General features: G+C 47.9%; 1 protein-coding gene across 7 annotated transcripts in view; it reads left to right on the top strand.

The window, feature by feature from the left end:
- BMAL1 (basic helix-loop-helix ARNT like 1) overlaps positions 1-16290 on the top strand; it is a 104224-nt gene that overhangs the window by 83774 nt on the left and 4160 nt on the right. For 5 of the 7 annotated variants that reach the window (XM_068554836.1, XM_068554837.1, XM_068554839.1 and 2 more), the window contains 8 exons: positions 792-909; positions 3422-3571; positions 6042-6288; positions 7605-7711; positions 9100-9250; positions 10051-10139; positions 11687-11795; positions 14729-14822. In XM_068554836.1, coding sequence (XP_068410937.1) covers positions 792-909; positions 3422-3571; positions 6042-6288; positions 7605-7711; positions 9100-9250; positions 10051-10139; positions 11687-11795; positions 14729-14822 — 1065 coding nt within the window. Of the gene's footprint in view, positions 1-791; positions 910-3421; positions 3572-6041; positions 6289-7604; positions 7712-9099; positions 9251-10050; positions 10140-11686; positions 11796-14728; positions 14823-16290 lie in introns of those variants that run through there. The other 2 variants (XM_068554840.1, XM_068554842.1) reach the window with 2 other exon arrangements.

Raw genomic sequence — 16290 nt, forward strand, 5'->3', positions numbered from 1 at the left:
AAAAATGGGAATCCACCCATACTGTGTTTACAAGGATATGTCACTTATTAGCTCTGTTGAACCTCAGCGTCCTCTAAAAAAATGATTGTAATAATCCATACAATCTATGACCGTTTGTAGGATCATATAAGATAACCATTTATAAACGCTTGTAGAACAGAGCTTTTCACCTATTTTGTCCCTAGAGTTTTTACTCGTTTTTTTCATTCATTCACTCATTCACATGCTGGTGTTTGCATGGAAACTTAGTAAAGCAGAATCAAAATAACATTTATATAAATTAGAATGAATGTAAATTTAATGTTTCCAAGGTGTTTTGCTCTTTTTAGTCTTAGAGCAAAGCTATGGAAGAAGTTATTTTTATCTCTGCTAACAATTAGGCTAGTGAGGCGAATAGTATGACACAACTTGTTTAAGAACAGAGGTTTAATGGAGCTAGAGCCAGAGCCCACGCCCTAAATTCCTCCCTCTGAGGTCTTAGAAGGGAATGTGTGGGCCTCAGAAATAAATGAAAAGGAATACATACTGAAAGACTTTTGCCTTAGAGGAGCATGAACTCTTTATGTATGTGGTTGAGCCCTTTTTCCTCCGTGTCTTATCAAAACCACACTCCCGGTGCCTCATTCATTGTGTCTATATCTAGGCAAAGTGACTGGACCTGTGTACATGTTAACACATGAAATATTTGAAATTCTCGTGCTTAAAAATGCAGAGTAAAGGCCAAGCCCTTGTTGGTTAATTTATGTTCCACATGCCGTTGACTTGTCCTTTTTGGTGATACATTCCCACAGAATGATCTGATTGGTCAGAGTTTATTTGACTACCTGCATCCTAAAGATATCGCCAAAGTCAAGGAGCAGCTCTCCTCCTCTGACACTGCACCCCGGGAGCGGCTCATAGATGCAAAAAGTGAGTTTGGGATCCGCCACTGCTTCCTCAGCTGCCTGCCCAGACGGCTGAGCGCCGGGCTGAACAGTGTGTGCGGACCTCAGCCTCTGGGTTCTTACCTCTCTGCCCTTTATCTGGGTCCCAGGTGCTGTCTTTGGCTAAGTGGGATTGTTTATGTTACTTTGTGTTTGTTTCTCTTTTGTTTTACATAAAGAAGAAAAAAATTCAATGTCCAAACTCGTGAGAGGAAAAAACAGCTACTTTCATTTGATTCTTTCTGATTTTTAGTCATTTTTTTTTTCAGAATCTAGAAATTCCAAGTTGTATGTTCCTGAGTTAAAAGGGTTCACATCAGTTTGATTTGTTCCCCCTGAAAAAATCACCTCTATTTATCTGAGTTGCACTCATGCAGCCTGATAAGATGAAAGTAAGAAAACTTCAAGTGTAAATATGACGCTTCTTTGACCAAAATGGTTCCTCATTAGATGCCCCGCCCCGCCGCCCGCCTCCCTGCTTCCTTCTTGCAGCAGTGGAGCCACCACTCGCGTTCTCCCCCAGCTTCCTGCTCCTGCACCCGCTCCCTGCCTCCTGTGTGAGGCCACAGAGGCTCTCTTCTCCTTCAGCCCCATGGGGGTGCTGTGCACTCCAGCAGTTAAGAGCACGGACTCTGGAGTCAAATGCAGGGCTCGCATCTTGGCTCCACCCTTTACTAGCTGTGTGATCTTGAGCAAGTTACTTAACCTCTCTGTGCCTCAGCTTCCTTATCTGCAAAATGTTACCTATTTCATCGAGTTGTTGTGAGGATTTAATATGCTAATAACGGAGTACATAGTTTCCAGCACAGAGTAAGCACAACGTGGTATTCACCTTGGCCCAGTGCCATCATAGCCTAACTAGTTTCTTGCTTCCAAGCTCTCCATTGTAATCTCTGGAAGGAAATAACCACCAGAGGAATCTCCTTTAAATCATCCTTTTCACTAAGGCACTCCTCTTCTTCCTGTAAGTACAATGCAGTCCCTGGTACCTGTTGCCCTTTATAGTCTGGTCCTGCAATTTTTTTAGTGACCTCAGAAGAGAAAGATGAATGCTGTTTGGTCCTTGCCTCTAAAGCTCTTACCATGTAGTCAGGGAGACAAGGAGACAGCACCATTCATAATAGGTGCAGCCATAGATGTAGTACCAGGCATAGAGAACGATGATTAATTCTCACGTGGGCGTGGGTACAGGCATCACGGAGCAGGTGACAGCTCCAGGTGGGTTTGAAAAGATGAATTAATGTTTGCCAAATGATGAAGGGAGGAAAGGAGCAGAGGAAATGATTTGTGGATGGCTGCAGACGTGCGGTGCTGTGGACTGCTAGTGCCACTGGAACAGAACATGCGGGGGAGGGAGAGGGCTGGACCACGAAGACCTTTCCATCTGTGGGGACACAGTGAAGGGCTGTGAACCAGGCAGGGCAGGCTCAGATTGGCATTCGGGGAGGATCACTGAGGCAGCAGTGCGGGAGGTAGGTGAGAGCAGGGAGACCCAGGAGGAGCCCCCGGCAGTAGCCATTCCTGTGATGGCTGCTCCTGCGGCGGGCAGTGGGCACTTGTTCCCCCCAGACGTGATCTGCAGCCCCGGCTTCTGCACCAACAAGTAGCCCATGTTTCTATCAGGATCAACAGTCATGCTTTTTCTCCAGAGATTCTAATTCAGTTGGTCCAGAACCATAATTCAGACCACAGATAGGAGCCAATTTATATGTGAAATTTATATGATTTAAAATTTTCTGGTAGCTACGTTTAAAAAACTGAAAATAAATGCAGAATTATCTTTAATACTGTATTTTATTTAACACTAAATCCAAAATGAAGTCTTTTACATTTTTTTTGGTACTAAGTCTTTGAAATCCTATTTTTATTCACACATACAGCACACCTCCAATTTCAAGTTCTCAATAGCTGCGTGTAGCTAGTGGCTACCGCACTGGGAAGCACAGATCTAGAATGGGGTCCCAGAATCTGCAGGTTGATGAAGCATCTGGGGGTTCTGGCGTCCAGCCAAGGTTGAGAACTTAAGGCAGTCCTGCTGCCTCCTTTCCATTCCAGTATCCAGGTCTTGCCCATCCTCCAAGTCCCAGCCCACATGCTTCCGCCTCTGGGAAACACTGATTTTTTCTGCCATTTACTTGGCACTGATCACTCATACGTCACGTTGTGTTATCATTAGTCTTTTCCTGGTGAACTTCCATTTCCCCTTCTCAGCCGTCCACTCCTGCTGGACGGGAGCCCTGTGTGTATTTCTTTATTCCCTGGAGCACCTAGTCCATTCATCGGTCGCTGCATTCTTCGTGATCTGTAAGCATTCCGGGTTGACAGCGCCCCTGTCCACATAGCATCTGTTAAGGCCTAGACTGAGGAGAAGGGTTATTGTCACGTCATTGTTACAGAACAGGGAGGCAGGAAAGAAAAGACTTTCTTCAAGGGCACACTCCCCCTCCTGACAGACAACACTACCCTCAGTTTATCACATTTTGTGTATTGATTTGCAGCTGGACTTCCAGTTAAAACAGATATAACCCCTGGGCCATCTCGATTATGTTCTGGAGCACGGCGTTCTTTCTTCTGTAGGATGAAGTGTAACAGGCCTTCCGTAAAGGTTGAAGACAAGGATTTCCCCTCCACCTGCTCAAAGAAAAAAGGTAACCACTTAACAGTTCTTTAAATCCTATCACAGGTGGAGCGCTCAGCAGGGGGTGGGCTCAGAGCAGCGGGTCCCAGGATTGCAGCCAGGACCTCACTAGCCCCCCTTCAGTGGGGGCGGCTGGGGAGCAGGGGGGAGCTGGAAAGCCCTGATGGTGTCACGATGACAGAGATCTGTGGGAAGGCTTCCTCTGTTTAAGTCCTGTTTGTTTTCCTGTGGTTGGGAAAGAATACTCTAAGTCACAGCCCCCTGCTTCCCCAGCACCCACGAGCCCACCAGAATTATTCTAAGTTCACCAGTGCCTGCAGGTGGCTACGTGCAGTGGACACTTTGCATTTTTCTTCCATTGTGAAGTGTTTCTTCTTCCTGTCCTCTCCCCGTCCGGGCTTTCTTCCGGGTTCCTTTTGTTGCTTCCTCCTCTTCTGTCCCCGGCCTTCTTCTCTTAAGAGTAGATATATACTCCTCCATAGGTAATGTCATCCGCCCCCTTAGCTTTCAATGACATTTATATGCCACTGACTTCCAAGTTCATATGTCTAGCCTGCACTTCTCTTTTGAACTCCAGATTTGTAAATTAACTGCTTATTTAATCTACCTGCTTGGGCATCTCAAGGGCATCTCAAACGTGATATATGTAGAAGTAACCACCTGAGCTTCCCCTCGAAGGTAAATGGCACTACTGTCCATCTAGCTGTGCGTGCTAGAAGCCTGGGGGGCCCCCTCACCCCCTTTCCCTCCCTCCTGATCTAGTCAGTTATAAAGTCTTGCTGCCATGAATCGCCCCTGCAGAAGTTACCTGAAGTATGTTGCTCCGTCTCCGTGTTTACTGTTACTGTCACTGGATTGAGGCTGCCCTGGATCTCACAGGCCTGCTGAAGTAGGCTCCTCACGCTTTGCAGCCCCTCGCATGGCCAGAGTGACCTTTCTAAAAGCAAATCTTGGGGCTTCTCTGGCTGTCCAGTGGTTAAGACGCCACGCTTCCATTGCAGGGGGTGCAGGTTCGATCCCTGGTTGGGGAACTAAGATCCCACATGCCGCGTGGCCAAAACATAGAAGAAAAAAAAAAGAGCAAATCTTCGTGTCAGTCCCCTGTTTCAAACCCTTCAGTGGTTCCCGTTGCTCTTGAAGAAAAGTTTAAAATCCTTTATGTGACTTTGCAGACCACGCCCCCGACACTACTCTATACGTTTGAGACTTGCTGACCTCCTTTCGATGCCTCCAAACCCTTTCTACCCAAAGTCTCCGTACGCTCTGTCACCTCTGACGGGAATGCCCCTCTCTCGCCACCAGCTCCCCTCCCTGACTCACTCGAGCTCATCCGTTAGAGTGGACCTCAATGTCTGTCACTCATTCCCTCCCTCAGGCTGCCTTATGTCTGCTTGTAGCACCCTGCAGGGTTTCTTTCTAACACTTGCTTACAGTTGCAGTTATGTAGTTATTTGTGATTATTTGTTTAAAATATCTCTCCCCCGTTAGCCTGTGAATTCCACAAAGGCAGGTCTGATTTGTTTTGCACTGTTTCCCAGTAACTAGCACAGACCCGATGCTTGGTAAACTATTCCATAAGGATGTGTGTACTGTTGGAATCCACAGGTGCTCCACACTTAATGTGTCCCAAATTGAAATCTTTTCTCCCTCTCCTCTAAAACTTACTCTGTATTCTCTGCCCTGAGTCAATGAATTGTGTAATACCAGCTAACCACTCAATCTGAAAAAAGTTGGAGTCATCTTTATTTTCTTTTTTCATACCAAATCTTTTGATACTCATACCAAATCCCAACAGTTCAAGCTCAGAAATTTCTCCTGTGTCCTCCCCTACCTCATCTTCACGGCACTGCCATGGTACAGTCCTCAGCATCTCTTGCATGTCTTCCAGTACACCCATCACTCTGCTCCTAGAACATCCAAATCACGATGTGATTTTGCTGTTTCCCCACTTAAATACCTTCAGAAGCTCTCCATTTCCTATCTGAAAAAGGTTAACACATTTGTGAGCAAATAATCCAAGGCTCTGACGATACGCTCCCAACCTGCCCTTCCAACTCTACCCCCAACGCCTCCCTTTCCCTTCAACCACACAGAGCTCTTTGCTGTTTCCTGTACAGGATAGCTCTTTGTGCCTTTGTATGTTCTCAAACCTTTACAGATTCTGGTCCCTTACCCAGCGCTCATCCTTCTTGATCGACCTCCTTCATAGTTCTTCGGGGCGGCCTTCTTCTCCCCAGGGAGATTTAGCTACCGCTTCCTTGGTGCGTGTGATGCCCTTTTGCCGTAACCAGCTCTACAAAGCGTATATGACACTGGATGATACCTCTTTTTTCTGTCTTCTCTCTCACTAGATGCTAACTTCTGGACAGTAAGGCTTTGGTTTTTATGTTTTGACTCCCTACCTACATCCCCCGACTAGGCTGCCTGTGCCTCCAGGCCCCAAAGCCGCACTGACATTGACCATGGACTTTGCTTTCTAGCAGATCGAAAAAGCTTCTGCACAATCCACAGCACAGGCTATTTGAAAAGTTGGCCGCCCACAAAAATGGGGCTGGACGAAGACAACGAACCAGACAACGAGGGGTGTAATCTCAGCTGCCTTGTCGCCATCGGACGACTGCACTCCCACATGGTTCCACAGCCGGCGAACGGGGAAATCAGGGTGAAATCTATGGAATATGTCTCTCGGCATGCAATAGATGGGAAGTTTGTTTTTGTAGACCAGAGGTAAGAGTCTGCACATTACCCTTGAACAATGATGGTAGAGGATTTTCAACCCTGAGTAAAGCAGAGAAGACTGGGCCATCGGCTGTCTTTCTCAGGGATAGAGAGAAGGAAGTGATGGGCGTATCTGCTGAAAAATGAGACCCAGTGGGTTATCATCATAAATACAGAGGTTTTTCTCCATGTCATTCGTTGGCATGTAGAGACAGTGAAGTGGGGGTGGTTTGATGTCCATGGCTGAAAGAGAAATAGTAGGCACAGTATGCTATCTGAATCCATGGAAGGTTCCAGGACCATTAATTACTGTGATTGAAATTCTGGCTTGTGGGACTCGGAAAAGATTATCTAGTCCTGAGCTGTCAATACAGTCAGTCATCTGCTATAGTAACCCCATAACGGCAATTTAATTTTAATTTAATCAATTTAAATTGAATTAAATTAAAAATTCAATTCCTCAGGCTCACTAGCTACATTGCAAGTACTGAGCAGCTGCATGTGGCTAATGGTACCCATGCAGAACATTTCTTTTTTTTTTAAATTAATTTTTATTGGAGTATAGTTGATTTACAATGTTGTGTTAGTTTCTGCAGTACAGCAAAGTGAATCAGTTATACATATAGCCACTCTTTTTTAGATTCTATTCTCACATAGGTAGAGGAACATTTCTATCTTCGCAGAAAGTTCTGCTGGACAACACTGATCTAGTCCAGTCTCATTTTTTATGGTGGTTGAACTGAGGCTCAGCCTGAAGCCTGGCCTTCTCCAGAATTCACAACTCATTGGCAGTGGACCTGGGCTAAGAACCCAGATGTCCCCAAATTTCCACTGTTCCCTGCTGCCTCCTTAAGAGTATTCACAGGGTAGTAATTTTTCTGGCTATTAGATATAGTCACTAAATACTGGAAAAGAAGGCAGCCACCTCTCAAGGTCCTTGTGGGCCCTGCTGCTGGAGCTTCTGGTGTTTGGTCATCCTGGTAAAAAGCAGCCGGTAAATTGGAGAAGCTTTGCCCTGGAGTTTAGAGTTCTACCACATTTTTATCTAATACAGTTACTACTTCTAAACCTCCTAAAATTTGATATCTTGTGCTAACAGCCCCTTTGAAAGGATTCTTTGCTTTCTTTCCCTCTGTTTTTGTAGCCCTGATTAAAGTCAGTTTCATGAGAAAAAAAACCAAAAAGCAAAACCCATGTAATAAGCCCTCTGAATCCACCCAGCTTTGACCTTGTTTTCACTGGCTGTAGCAGGATTCAGCCGGTGCAAACATGCTGTTAATTGTCTGAATGGCTTTTTCTTTTTTTTAAAAAAAATTCCCTTTTAGGGCAACAGCTATTTTGGCATATTTACCACAAGAACTTCTAGGCACCTCATGTTATGAATATTTTCACCAAGATGACATAGGACATCTCGCAGAATGTCATAGGCAAGGTAAGCTGGGCTGTACGACAGGTCTTAAGTTTAAAGTGCCCCCCTGCTTCTAGACTAGTCCACGTGACCTCGCAGAGAAGTTTGCCTCTGTGACGTGGGAGTCACCCAGCCCAGGAGCCTTCAGGCCAAGACATCCGTGAGGAGGGGAGGCTACTGCAGCCCCATCCAGCCCCTTACAGATAACCCCCACCCCGTTGCCTCGCAGATTCCTATACTTGGGCCAGGGCAATTTCCGGAAGGCATCTCTTGTTCAGAGGATTTATCTGGCCCCTATAAAGATTTCGTATGGCCCAAACGGATCTAATTCTTTTCCGCAAAACCCTGCATCGCCTCCTACGTTTCCCTCTTGATTAATGGCATGGCCAAATATGTAGCCTCCTGAGATGGAAACCAACATCGACTCCCTCCTTTACTTTTTCCTCCATCAGAACTGTTCATTCACCTCAGACATGCATTTCCAAAGAGGCCCCTTTCTGCCACGTCCACTGCCAAGACGCTGGTTCAGCCCATGTACCCACCTGATAGTTGTGATGGACTCCTAACAGGCCTCCCACTCGCTTCTGTCCCCAGTCCAGCTTCCATCACTATCCCATTCATGCTCTGGTAGATCGAGCCTGATAATGTCACATCCGTGCTTAAAACCTCCTGCCTTTAGACTCAAGCCCAATCGCCCTTGACAGACGTTCAAAAGACCCTCCGCCTCCTGGCCCTGACCCACCTCCCCAGCTTTACCCCTGCCCCCATCTCTGCCTGCAGAGGCCTTGTGCTCCAGCCACACTGACCATCTCTCCATTCCCTGCCCTACCAGGCCCTGCCACTCCTCAGGCAGTGCTGGGTTCTTCCCTCTCTCCCCTTGGCAAACTTGTATTCTTCCCTCAAGACTCTGATCTCCTCTGCCTCTCCTGAGGGCAGGAGTCACATCCTGTCTCCTCTTTTACCTCCAGTGCCTGGCACATGAAAGATGCTCATTACGTGTTTGTTACATGAAAGAATGAGGTTTCCATAGGTGAGTGACCTCTCTGAATCCAGATGTCCTAAAAATGCTGTACTGCCTTCAGGCTTTGTGATGGGGAAATAACATGGGCCCTTTGGACAGTGCCTTCTCGTTGTGTGGTGTTTACTTCATAGCTGATTCCAGTTAGATGTCTAGAATGCAGTCAGTTATTCCCAGAGCCTTCATTTCATACACTCTGAAGAACAGTGACAGGTTCACAACCGAACTGGAAGGCTCAGAGTCAGACCCTCAGAAACAACCTATTCTCTGAAGTGCCAGCTCCGTGGCTGATTAAAGAGGGATGGCCTTGGAGCCTGAGCGCACTTCGGATTTGGTTAGTTCAATGCATTTGTCTGAGGAAACAATAATGCTCATGGTCTCTTTGTATTTTCAGTTTTACAGACAAGAGAAAAGATTACAACTAATTGCTATAAGTTTAAAATCAAAGATGGTTCTTTCATCACACTACGGAGTCGGTGGTTCAGTTTCATGAACCCTTGGACCAAGGAAGTAGAATACATTGTCTCCACCAACACCGTTGTTTTGTAAGTGTTTTTCGTATGTCAGAAGCTCCCTTGCTTCACAGGGAAATGCCTTGGGTCCCTTGGGGGTACAGGTGACAGCCAGTATTGCATCCTTTACTGCCGTCTTGCTGATATCCTGTGAAGCCTCGGGACTGGCAGAAGCCAAAAGGGGGTTAATTGAGGGATGAGCTTCAGCACTCATACCTCTGAGGCCCCGGCTGGTGGAGTTGCTGCAGGAGACAGCAGCGTTTCCTACCCGGCAAAGCAGTCAGCCTTTGAGTTCTGCAGGCCTGGCATCCACTGGTATCACTATGGAGGGAAGGCTTGGTCATCTTTGAAAGGCTCCCCAGCCCATACTGGCTTCGGCTGAGGAGGGCCGAGGATCTGCGCCCACCGGGCTGGCGGCCTGAGCCCCGGCAGCTGGGACGCCCCCTCAAAGGCTGCCACCTGCTGGGTGAGCAGGGAAGGGGAGGCCCTCCTCTTTGGCCTGCTCCCCACATCTCCTTCCCCATGAGGTCCAAACCCTCCACCTGTAGGCGGAGCCGATCGGGGGGCTGGGGCCGGCAGTGGGCTGCTGCAGCCGCTGCCTCCGCTGGACCGCGCCCCACCTGCACTGGGAAGGCCAGGCAGGCAGGGAGGCCAGGGGCCGGGGTGCCGTCCATCGTGTCCTCAGACAGCGAGGAGACCTATGAGCCGCTCAGACACTTCATTTTGTGGCCTGTCCAGGTCCAGAGTGGACACCGGACACCTTGGCCAAGGTGAAAGGTGCACGGTTCTGAGCAGGCCTGACTCACGTTTCCTTGTTGCTGGGATGTTCACAGAGCCAACGTCCTGGAAGGCGGGGAGCCGAGCTTCCCTCAGCCCACAGCATCCCCCCGCAGCATGGATGGCACGCTGCCCTCTGGAGAAGGTAACTATGTGCCGCCGGGGCGCCCGGGCTTGCCCCTGAGAAGCTGCTTGTGGCCACCATCCCCGAGCCCCCGGTATTTGGGGTCCCCGGCCACCATCTTCTGTGGAACAAGGGAGGCCTCGCGGGGATGATCACTAAGGACGCTGTCACCTCGCTTTCTCTGTTGAGCCTGGAATGCCGGGAACTTGTCTGTGCCTTTGCTGAGGCTGCCTGGACCCTGGAAGCCTTGACATGGCAGCTCCTGCTGCCTGTGCTCTCCTCCCGCTGGGCTGCCGGTGGCTGCGATGCGAAGCGCTCTCGGTGATGGCCGCCAGGATCCCGTGGTGGGAGAGGGTGTCTGTCAGCGCCGGGGTGTGCTGTTCCCGCGGGGCCATCCCCCGGCTCGGCCTTGGCCGCTGCTCTCCGCACCTGACTCCTCCTTCCTCAGGCCTCTGCTTGCATGGCTTCAGCCCCTGCCTCTGCATCGGTGAATCCTACCTCCGGTTTCACTCCTAAGCTCCAGATCTGCCTTTCCAGCGGCCTCCTGGGCGAAGCCACCTGGAGTCCCACAGGCACCTATAACTCAGCACATCCAGATCGGTTCTCTGCACACACCCTCACCCCCAGTCTGGTCGGTTAAGCCAGAAACCGTGACTCCTACCTCTCCCATTATATCAAAACACACACTCCTGTCCCTTCTGTCTTTAAACCTCTCCGGCCCCACTGTTGCTACCTCACCCTCCCCATCTGTTGCTTGGCTTACTGCAGATAACTTCCCAACGCTAGTCTCCCTGCCCTCCTCTGCGCCCGCGTCCTCCACTGCAGTTCCTTCTCCACACGGTGAACTTGTGTTTTCTGTGTCAAGCACTTTGGTGCTCCTTGTCCCCTGTCGATACTGTTCAAATCTGTTAGTGTGGCATCCAAGGCCCTTCATGGTCTGACTGGTACCTGCCTCTCAGTTTCATCTGTCACTCCTCCATCATCATTTGTAATGAGTTTCTTGGTGTAGTCTCCCAAGTTGTGTCCTGCCTCAGTGCTCTTGCATACACTGGTCGGTGTGCCTGGAATGCTTTCCCCTCCTTACCTCTCTGCCAACCTACTTTATGCTCCTCTCTCAAGACTCAGCTCAGAGTTAATTTCTTCCAGGAGGTTGCACCTGGCCCTGCATGAGTTGGGTGCCTCTTGCTGACCTGTCAAACTTACCGCAGTTTGTTCCAGCCATTGTTTATCTTGTGTGTCTCCCCATTAGACTGTGAGCTCCTTGAGGGCAGGGATGCGGACCTATCTCTGTGACTCTGGTGTGCAGCCCAGTGGCTTTCGGCCAGCGTATGTTGAGTGCATGAGGAATTAGAAGCTTTAATATCGACATCTCTGATCCTGGAAGGAAACTTGAGCTTTTCCCTGCTGGAATGCCTTTTCCTGACAAGCTGTGGCTCTCATGTCCCTCAGGGCACAACCCTAAGCTTGAACTTCAAGTGGATCATGGGATGAAGTGGATTTAATTTAACACATAATAGCATTTCTCCCTCGGCTTTCCCCTTTCCCACTCTCAGATTCCTCTGTTGTAGGTGGCCCAAAGAGGACCCACCCCACTGTTCCAGGGATTCCAGGGGGAACCAGGGCTGGGGCAGGAAAAATAGGTCGAATGATTGCTGAGGAAATCATGGAAATCCACAGGCAAGTAACACCTAGTTGTTCCCTTAAACCAGTGTTCTCAACCCCCAGGGCACTTTGCCCCCCAAGGGATGTTTTGTTGATGTCTGGAGACATTTTTGGTTGTCACAGCTGAGTTGGGAGGTTGTTGCTAAACATCCAGTGGATAGAGACCAGGGAGGCTGCTTGCTAAACATTCTACAGTCACAGGACAGCCCTCCCAAGCCCTGGCCCCTAAGGAAGAATTTTTCAGTCCAAAATGTCAGTAGTGTCGAGACTGAGAAATCCTGCCTTTAAATAAAGAAGCTAAACCCAGACAGGCCAGAGCTAAATGGAACTCTGGGAGGCTCAACTTTCTTATTACTTTGTATATGACCCAAGGAGCTTCCCAGTGGATAGATGAACACTAACATTACAGGACTGCAGGAGCAGAGCCGAGAACTGCCATGATCTGGGCCTTAACGAAACATTAGCTTCTTCCAGTCAAAAAGTTGCCTAGGATTAGTAATAGAGACCAAGCAAATCAGCTAGGAATAGAAGCTCCCTTGGGCGGAACTTCTTTTCCATATGAAAGAGAAGAAGCTCTGAAGCAGTTTATCTGGGTTGAGCCCTAGGCCTCTGCTTAGGAGATTCATGTAACTTCTTGCACTCTGTTGACTTAAGCCATAAAAGGGAGGCAATATCTATCTCCCCGAAATTGCCCTAGGATTGTGAGAGAACTCAGGAAAGTTCCAAGAACTGACATGTAGTGAGTGTTCAAAAATTGTTAATTAAATCTAAGTCTTTAAGAATAGTCATTGAGAGGGGAGCAGTAATTGTAAGTCCATTTGAATTTGGGCGATAGAGAGGGTGGTAACCAGGTCCTTAGGCGTACAAACTTAATGGAACATAATCATAGGATCCCTGCTGCCACTGGCTTGATTCTCAGGAGAACTGGAGGCCGGCCTTGTTTTCTAATTGGCCACAGGGGGGCTCTTATCCCAGTGGGATTCCAGAAGAGCACAGCCCTGTTCCAGCCCTTCAGGAATGACGGATGTGGCTGTTTGAATCTACCTCAGGAAGGAGGTGTGGGTGCAGTGTGCACTGGTAGTCTGGTGCTGATCAGTCCCGGCGTACCCTGTGCCTTGCTCGAGACCATCCAAGGACAGTATAAAACAGTCCTTGAACGCAAAGGTCTTACGATCTTTGCGAAGCCTATTTTCTTTATGATAAAAGAAAAAAGGGAGAGTGCATGGGCTGAAGCAAGCAAGGGAGGACGGGTTTGAACTTGGCCTTAGCTGGGTTTTGTGATGAATGTGGGTGTTCCTTCTAGAAAAGACAGGCACACGCTGGAATGGGCATGTGAGTGGTGTACTCAGGACACAAAAAGCAGGCCATCTACCTCGCAGCCTCTTTGTAGAAAGGAACCACAGAGCTGTGATGGGAGATTGCTAAGAATTCTAAGAAATGATGTTGAACAGTTGAGACTGGACGAAAATTGGAAGACCCTGTGCATTGTAGGATGCTGAGCAGGTGTCCAAAGTGGTGTGTTAATGTGCATCGTGGAGGTTGGGAACTTCCCTGGCGGTCCAGTGGTGACGACTCCGTGCTTCCAGTGCAGGGGGTGTGGGTTCGATCGCTGGTTGGGGAACTAAGATGCCACATGCCGCGGGGCACAGCCAAAAAAAAAACCCCCAAAAAACAAAAAATAAGCATTGTGGAAGCTGGATTGGAATAGGAAGAGATGAAGGTAAGCATGCTTCACAACCCAGGAATGAGGCCCACCTTACAGTGATAGTAGTGTCCAAAAGAGAAATCAGTAATTTAAGGACTAGATATTGAAAATGAAATAAGTAACTACGAAAAGGCAATTCTAAGATAGGGAAGCTGGGGAAACAGTGGTTCCATTGATGTAGGTAGGGAAAAGTGGGAGACATTCAACAATTTTTCAGTAAGCAATTAGTAGTCATCTGTGTGGGTGAAGAACACCTGGTATATAGTTGTATCCCACCTTTCAGAAGATTCTGATCCAGGGGAGAGAGAGAGAGAGAGAGCTTGTTTACTCACAAATTACAGAATTAGGCAGTACAGGCCAAGAGCCAAGACTGCTGGGCAGTGGAGGGGTCCCTGGCAGACCCAGAAGCTGCAATCATCCATGTAGGTGCTAAGAGCCTGGTGGTCACGCAGCTGCCATTCAAGTTTCCCTAAACTCTAGCTGCGGTGCCAGGTCATGGCTTCCTTTGCTGAGGTCCTTCAGCTTGACAAGAGTTTATGTGGATTTACAGCTCTAAGTCTTTTCCTCTGTAAACCTACTATGCTGAGAAATAAGCTAGCTGAGGAGGGCTTGGACCCATTTTTCATCACCTGTTGCCTTAGAAGATGACAATGACGACTACTGCAAGGCCACTTTCTAGGTGGGGCTGAAACCACCCCAGCACCCTCCATTTCCTGAGTAGTCGCTAGCTAAGCAGTGTTTGTAGGGTAGAGAATAAGTCATTTGCGGTGGATTCTAGTTCATTGTATCAGAGATAGAATGCCACCAACTCTGAGATCTGGATTCTGTGAGCAAATGAAACTGGCCAGCTACTATGAAATTCACAAACCTGAAATCCAAACCCTAATCCAAGGGCTTTGTCAGTGAGAAGCTTGCCTCCAGGATCTGTGTTCTAGATCAGGTGCCTATGGGATAAATGCAGCTTATCACCTATAAATAAAGTTTTATTGGAACAGAGCTATATCCATTCACTTGCATATCATCTATGGCTGCTTTCAAGCTACAGCGGCAGAGTTCAGTAGTTGTGACAGAGACCATATGGCCTACAGAGCCTAAAATAATCACTCTCTAGCCCTTTACAGAAAGCTTGCCAATCCCTATTCTAGATCTTCATCCTCCTTCTCACCCCCATCCCTCAACAAAACACACACACTCCACTGAAAAAAGGAAAGGCAATGTAACTAACTCCTCTTTTCTCTGACAGGATAAGAGGGTCATCGCCTTCCAGCTGTGGCTCCAGCCCATTGAACATCACAAGTACACCTCCCCCTGATGCCTCTTCTCCAGGAGGCAAGAAGGTAGGGCTGATGACTTTTAGACTAAGGCCCTTCTTCATCCAGAGAGCTCTTGCCCAAGTTCTGAAATACTGGAAGTGGGAGTATATAATTGTGGTTGCTGAAAGAAGTAGGGCCCTTTTTTCCTCCTTGAAGTAAATGCATCTGTGTTAGGTGAGGTACAGAGCATACCAGTGGAGCCAGGGAGCCTTGCTGACATTGTTAGAGGATTTATCCCATGTGAGTGGGGGAAGGCAGAAAGAGATCTTTCTAAGGATTGGGAAGCTATCAGTCCATTGTATAGAGGGAGGAATTCAAGAGCTCCTGTGAGGGAAGGGTTGGTGAGTACCTAAAACTATCTAGTTCTCTGCCGGGAGTTTTCAAGGGAGAAAATATCGTTAGTGTCTAGTGCAGGTCCTGGAAACAGTGATACCACCAGCAGTCCTTTGGAAGGCAAGTCATGCCTTTGCAGTTGCAGAATACTTAGGGATCTGCTTGGGTTTCCTATGATGGGACAGCGTTGAGTACAAGTAGTTTATCAGTCGCCAGCCCTCATGAAGAACTGGCCAGAAGACTATATTATAAATAGTCTTAGAAACCAATAATCTGTTTTCATCTTTAGTGCTGATGAGAGAATTTATAAGCCTAGGCCAATGTTAATTGTAAATCATAAATCTATTTATAGTTATCTGATGTTAACATAGGTTAGGATGCTGCAAAGGCCAGCATCTTGAGACATAGAGTCTTCCTTCCCCTATCTCCCAAGACATGTACACAGAGAAAGAATATTAGTAATTTACATAGGGCACAAACTGTATCAAAAGCAGGACATGGGTCTTCAAAACTGGGCTCCTCAGAGACTCAGGTTACCAGGAGCTGTGGTGCTGCCAGGTAGGATTGGGGCGAGGGGCAGGTGATGAGGAAGACAAGGTAGGAAGACTCCTGCTTCTTCCAGGGCAGCTTTACTTCTGATACATGAATCTTCTGTAAAAGTGTTTATTTGAAAAAAGGTTTTACTTCCCCCAAAAAGGTTTGAAAGCCAATAAATTAACAGGTAAGAGCACAGTTGGAAGACAGACCTGGGTTTGAAGCCTAGCCTTGCCATGTGCTGGCTATGTGGCCCTATACAATTTTTTAAGCCCTAGATTTCTCTATAATGCAGCTAATATAGGTTAGGGCAGCCAGCATCTTTGCACATGAAGTCCTATTATGAAAGTATATATGTGAAAGTGGCTGGCCTTTGGTAATGACTCAGAAGATAGTACTGACAGATGAAGTCTGGGCTGGGCACACCCCTCCCCCCTGCTCGCAGGCTGAGCTCTTAGCTCTGTTCTGTTACACCGCTAGGTCCTTCCTTCCTACTGGATCCACCGTCTCCTTAGCATGGTATCCTCTTCTTTGTGTCTCAATTCAACTTTTAGGCATTTGATTTCCTGGTATTACCAAGAATCCCACTACTCTATTTTGGAAGGTCATCACTCCAGTTCAGTGC

This window comes from Eschrichtius robustus, chromosome 11 (assembly GCF_028021215.1).
Source record: "Eschrichtius robustus isolate mEscRob2 chromosome 11, mEscRob2.pri, whole genome shotgun sequence".
Classification (NCBI taxonomy): domain Eukaryota; kingdom Metazoa; phylum Chordata; class Mammalia; order Artiodactyla; family Eschrichtiidae; genus Eschrichtius; species Eschrichtius robustus.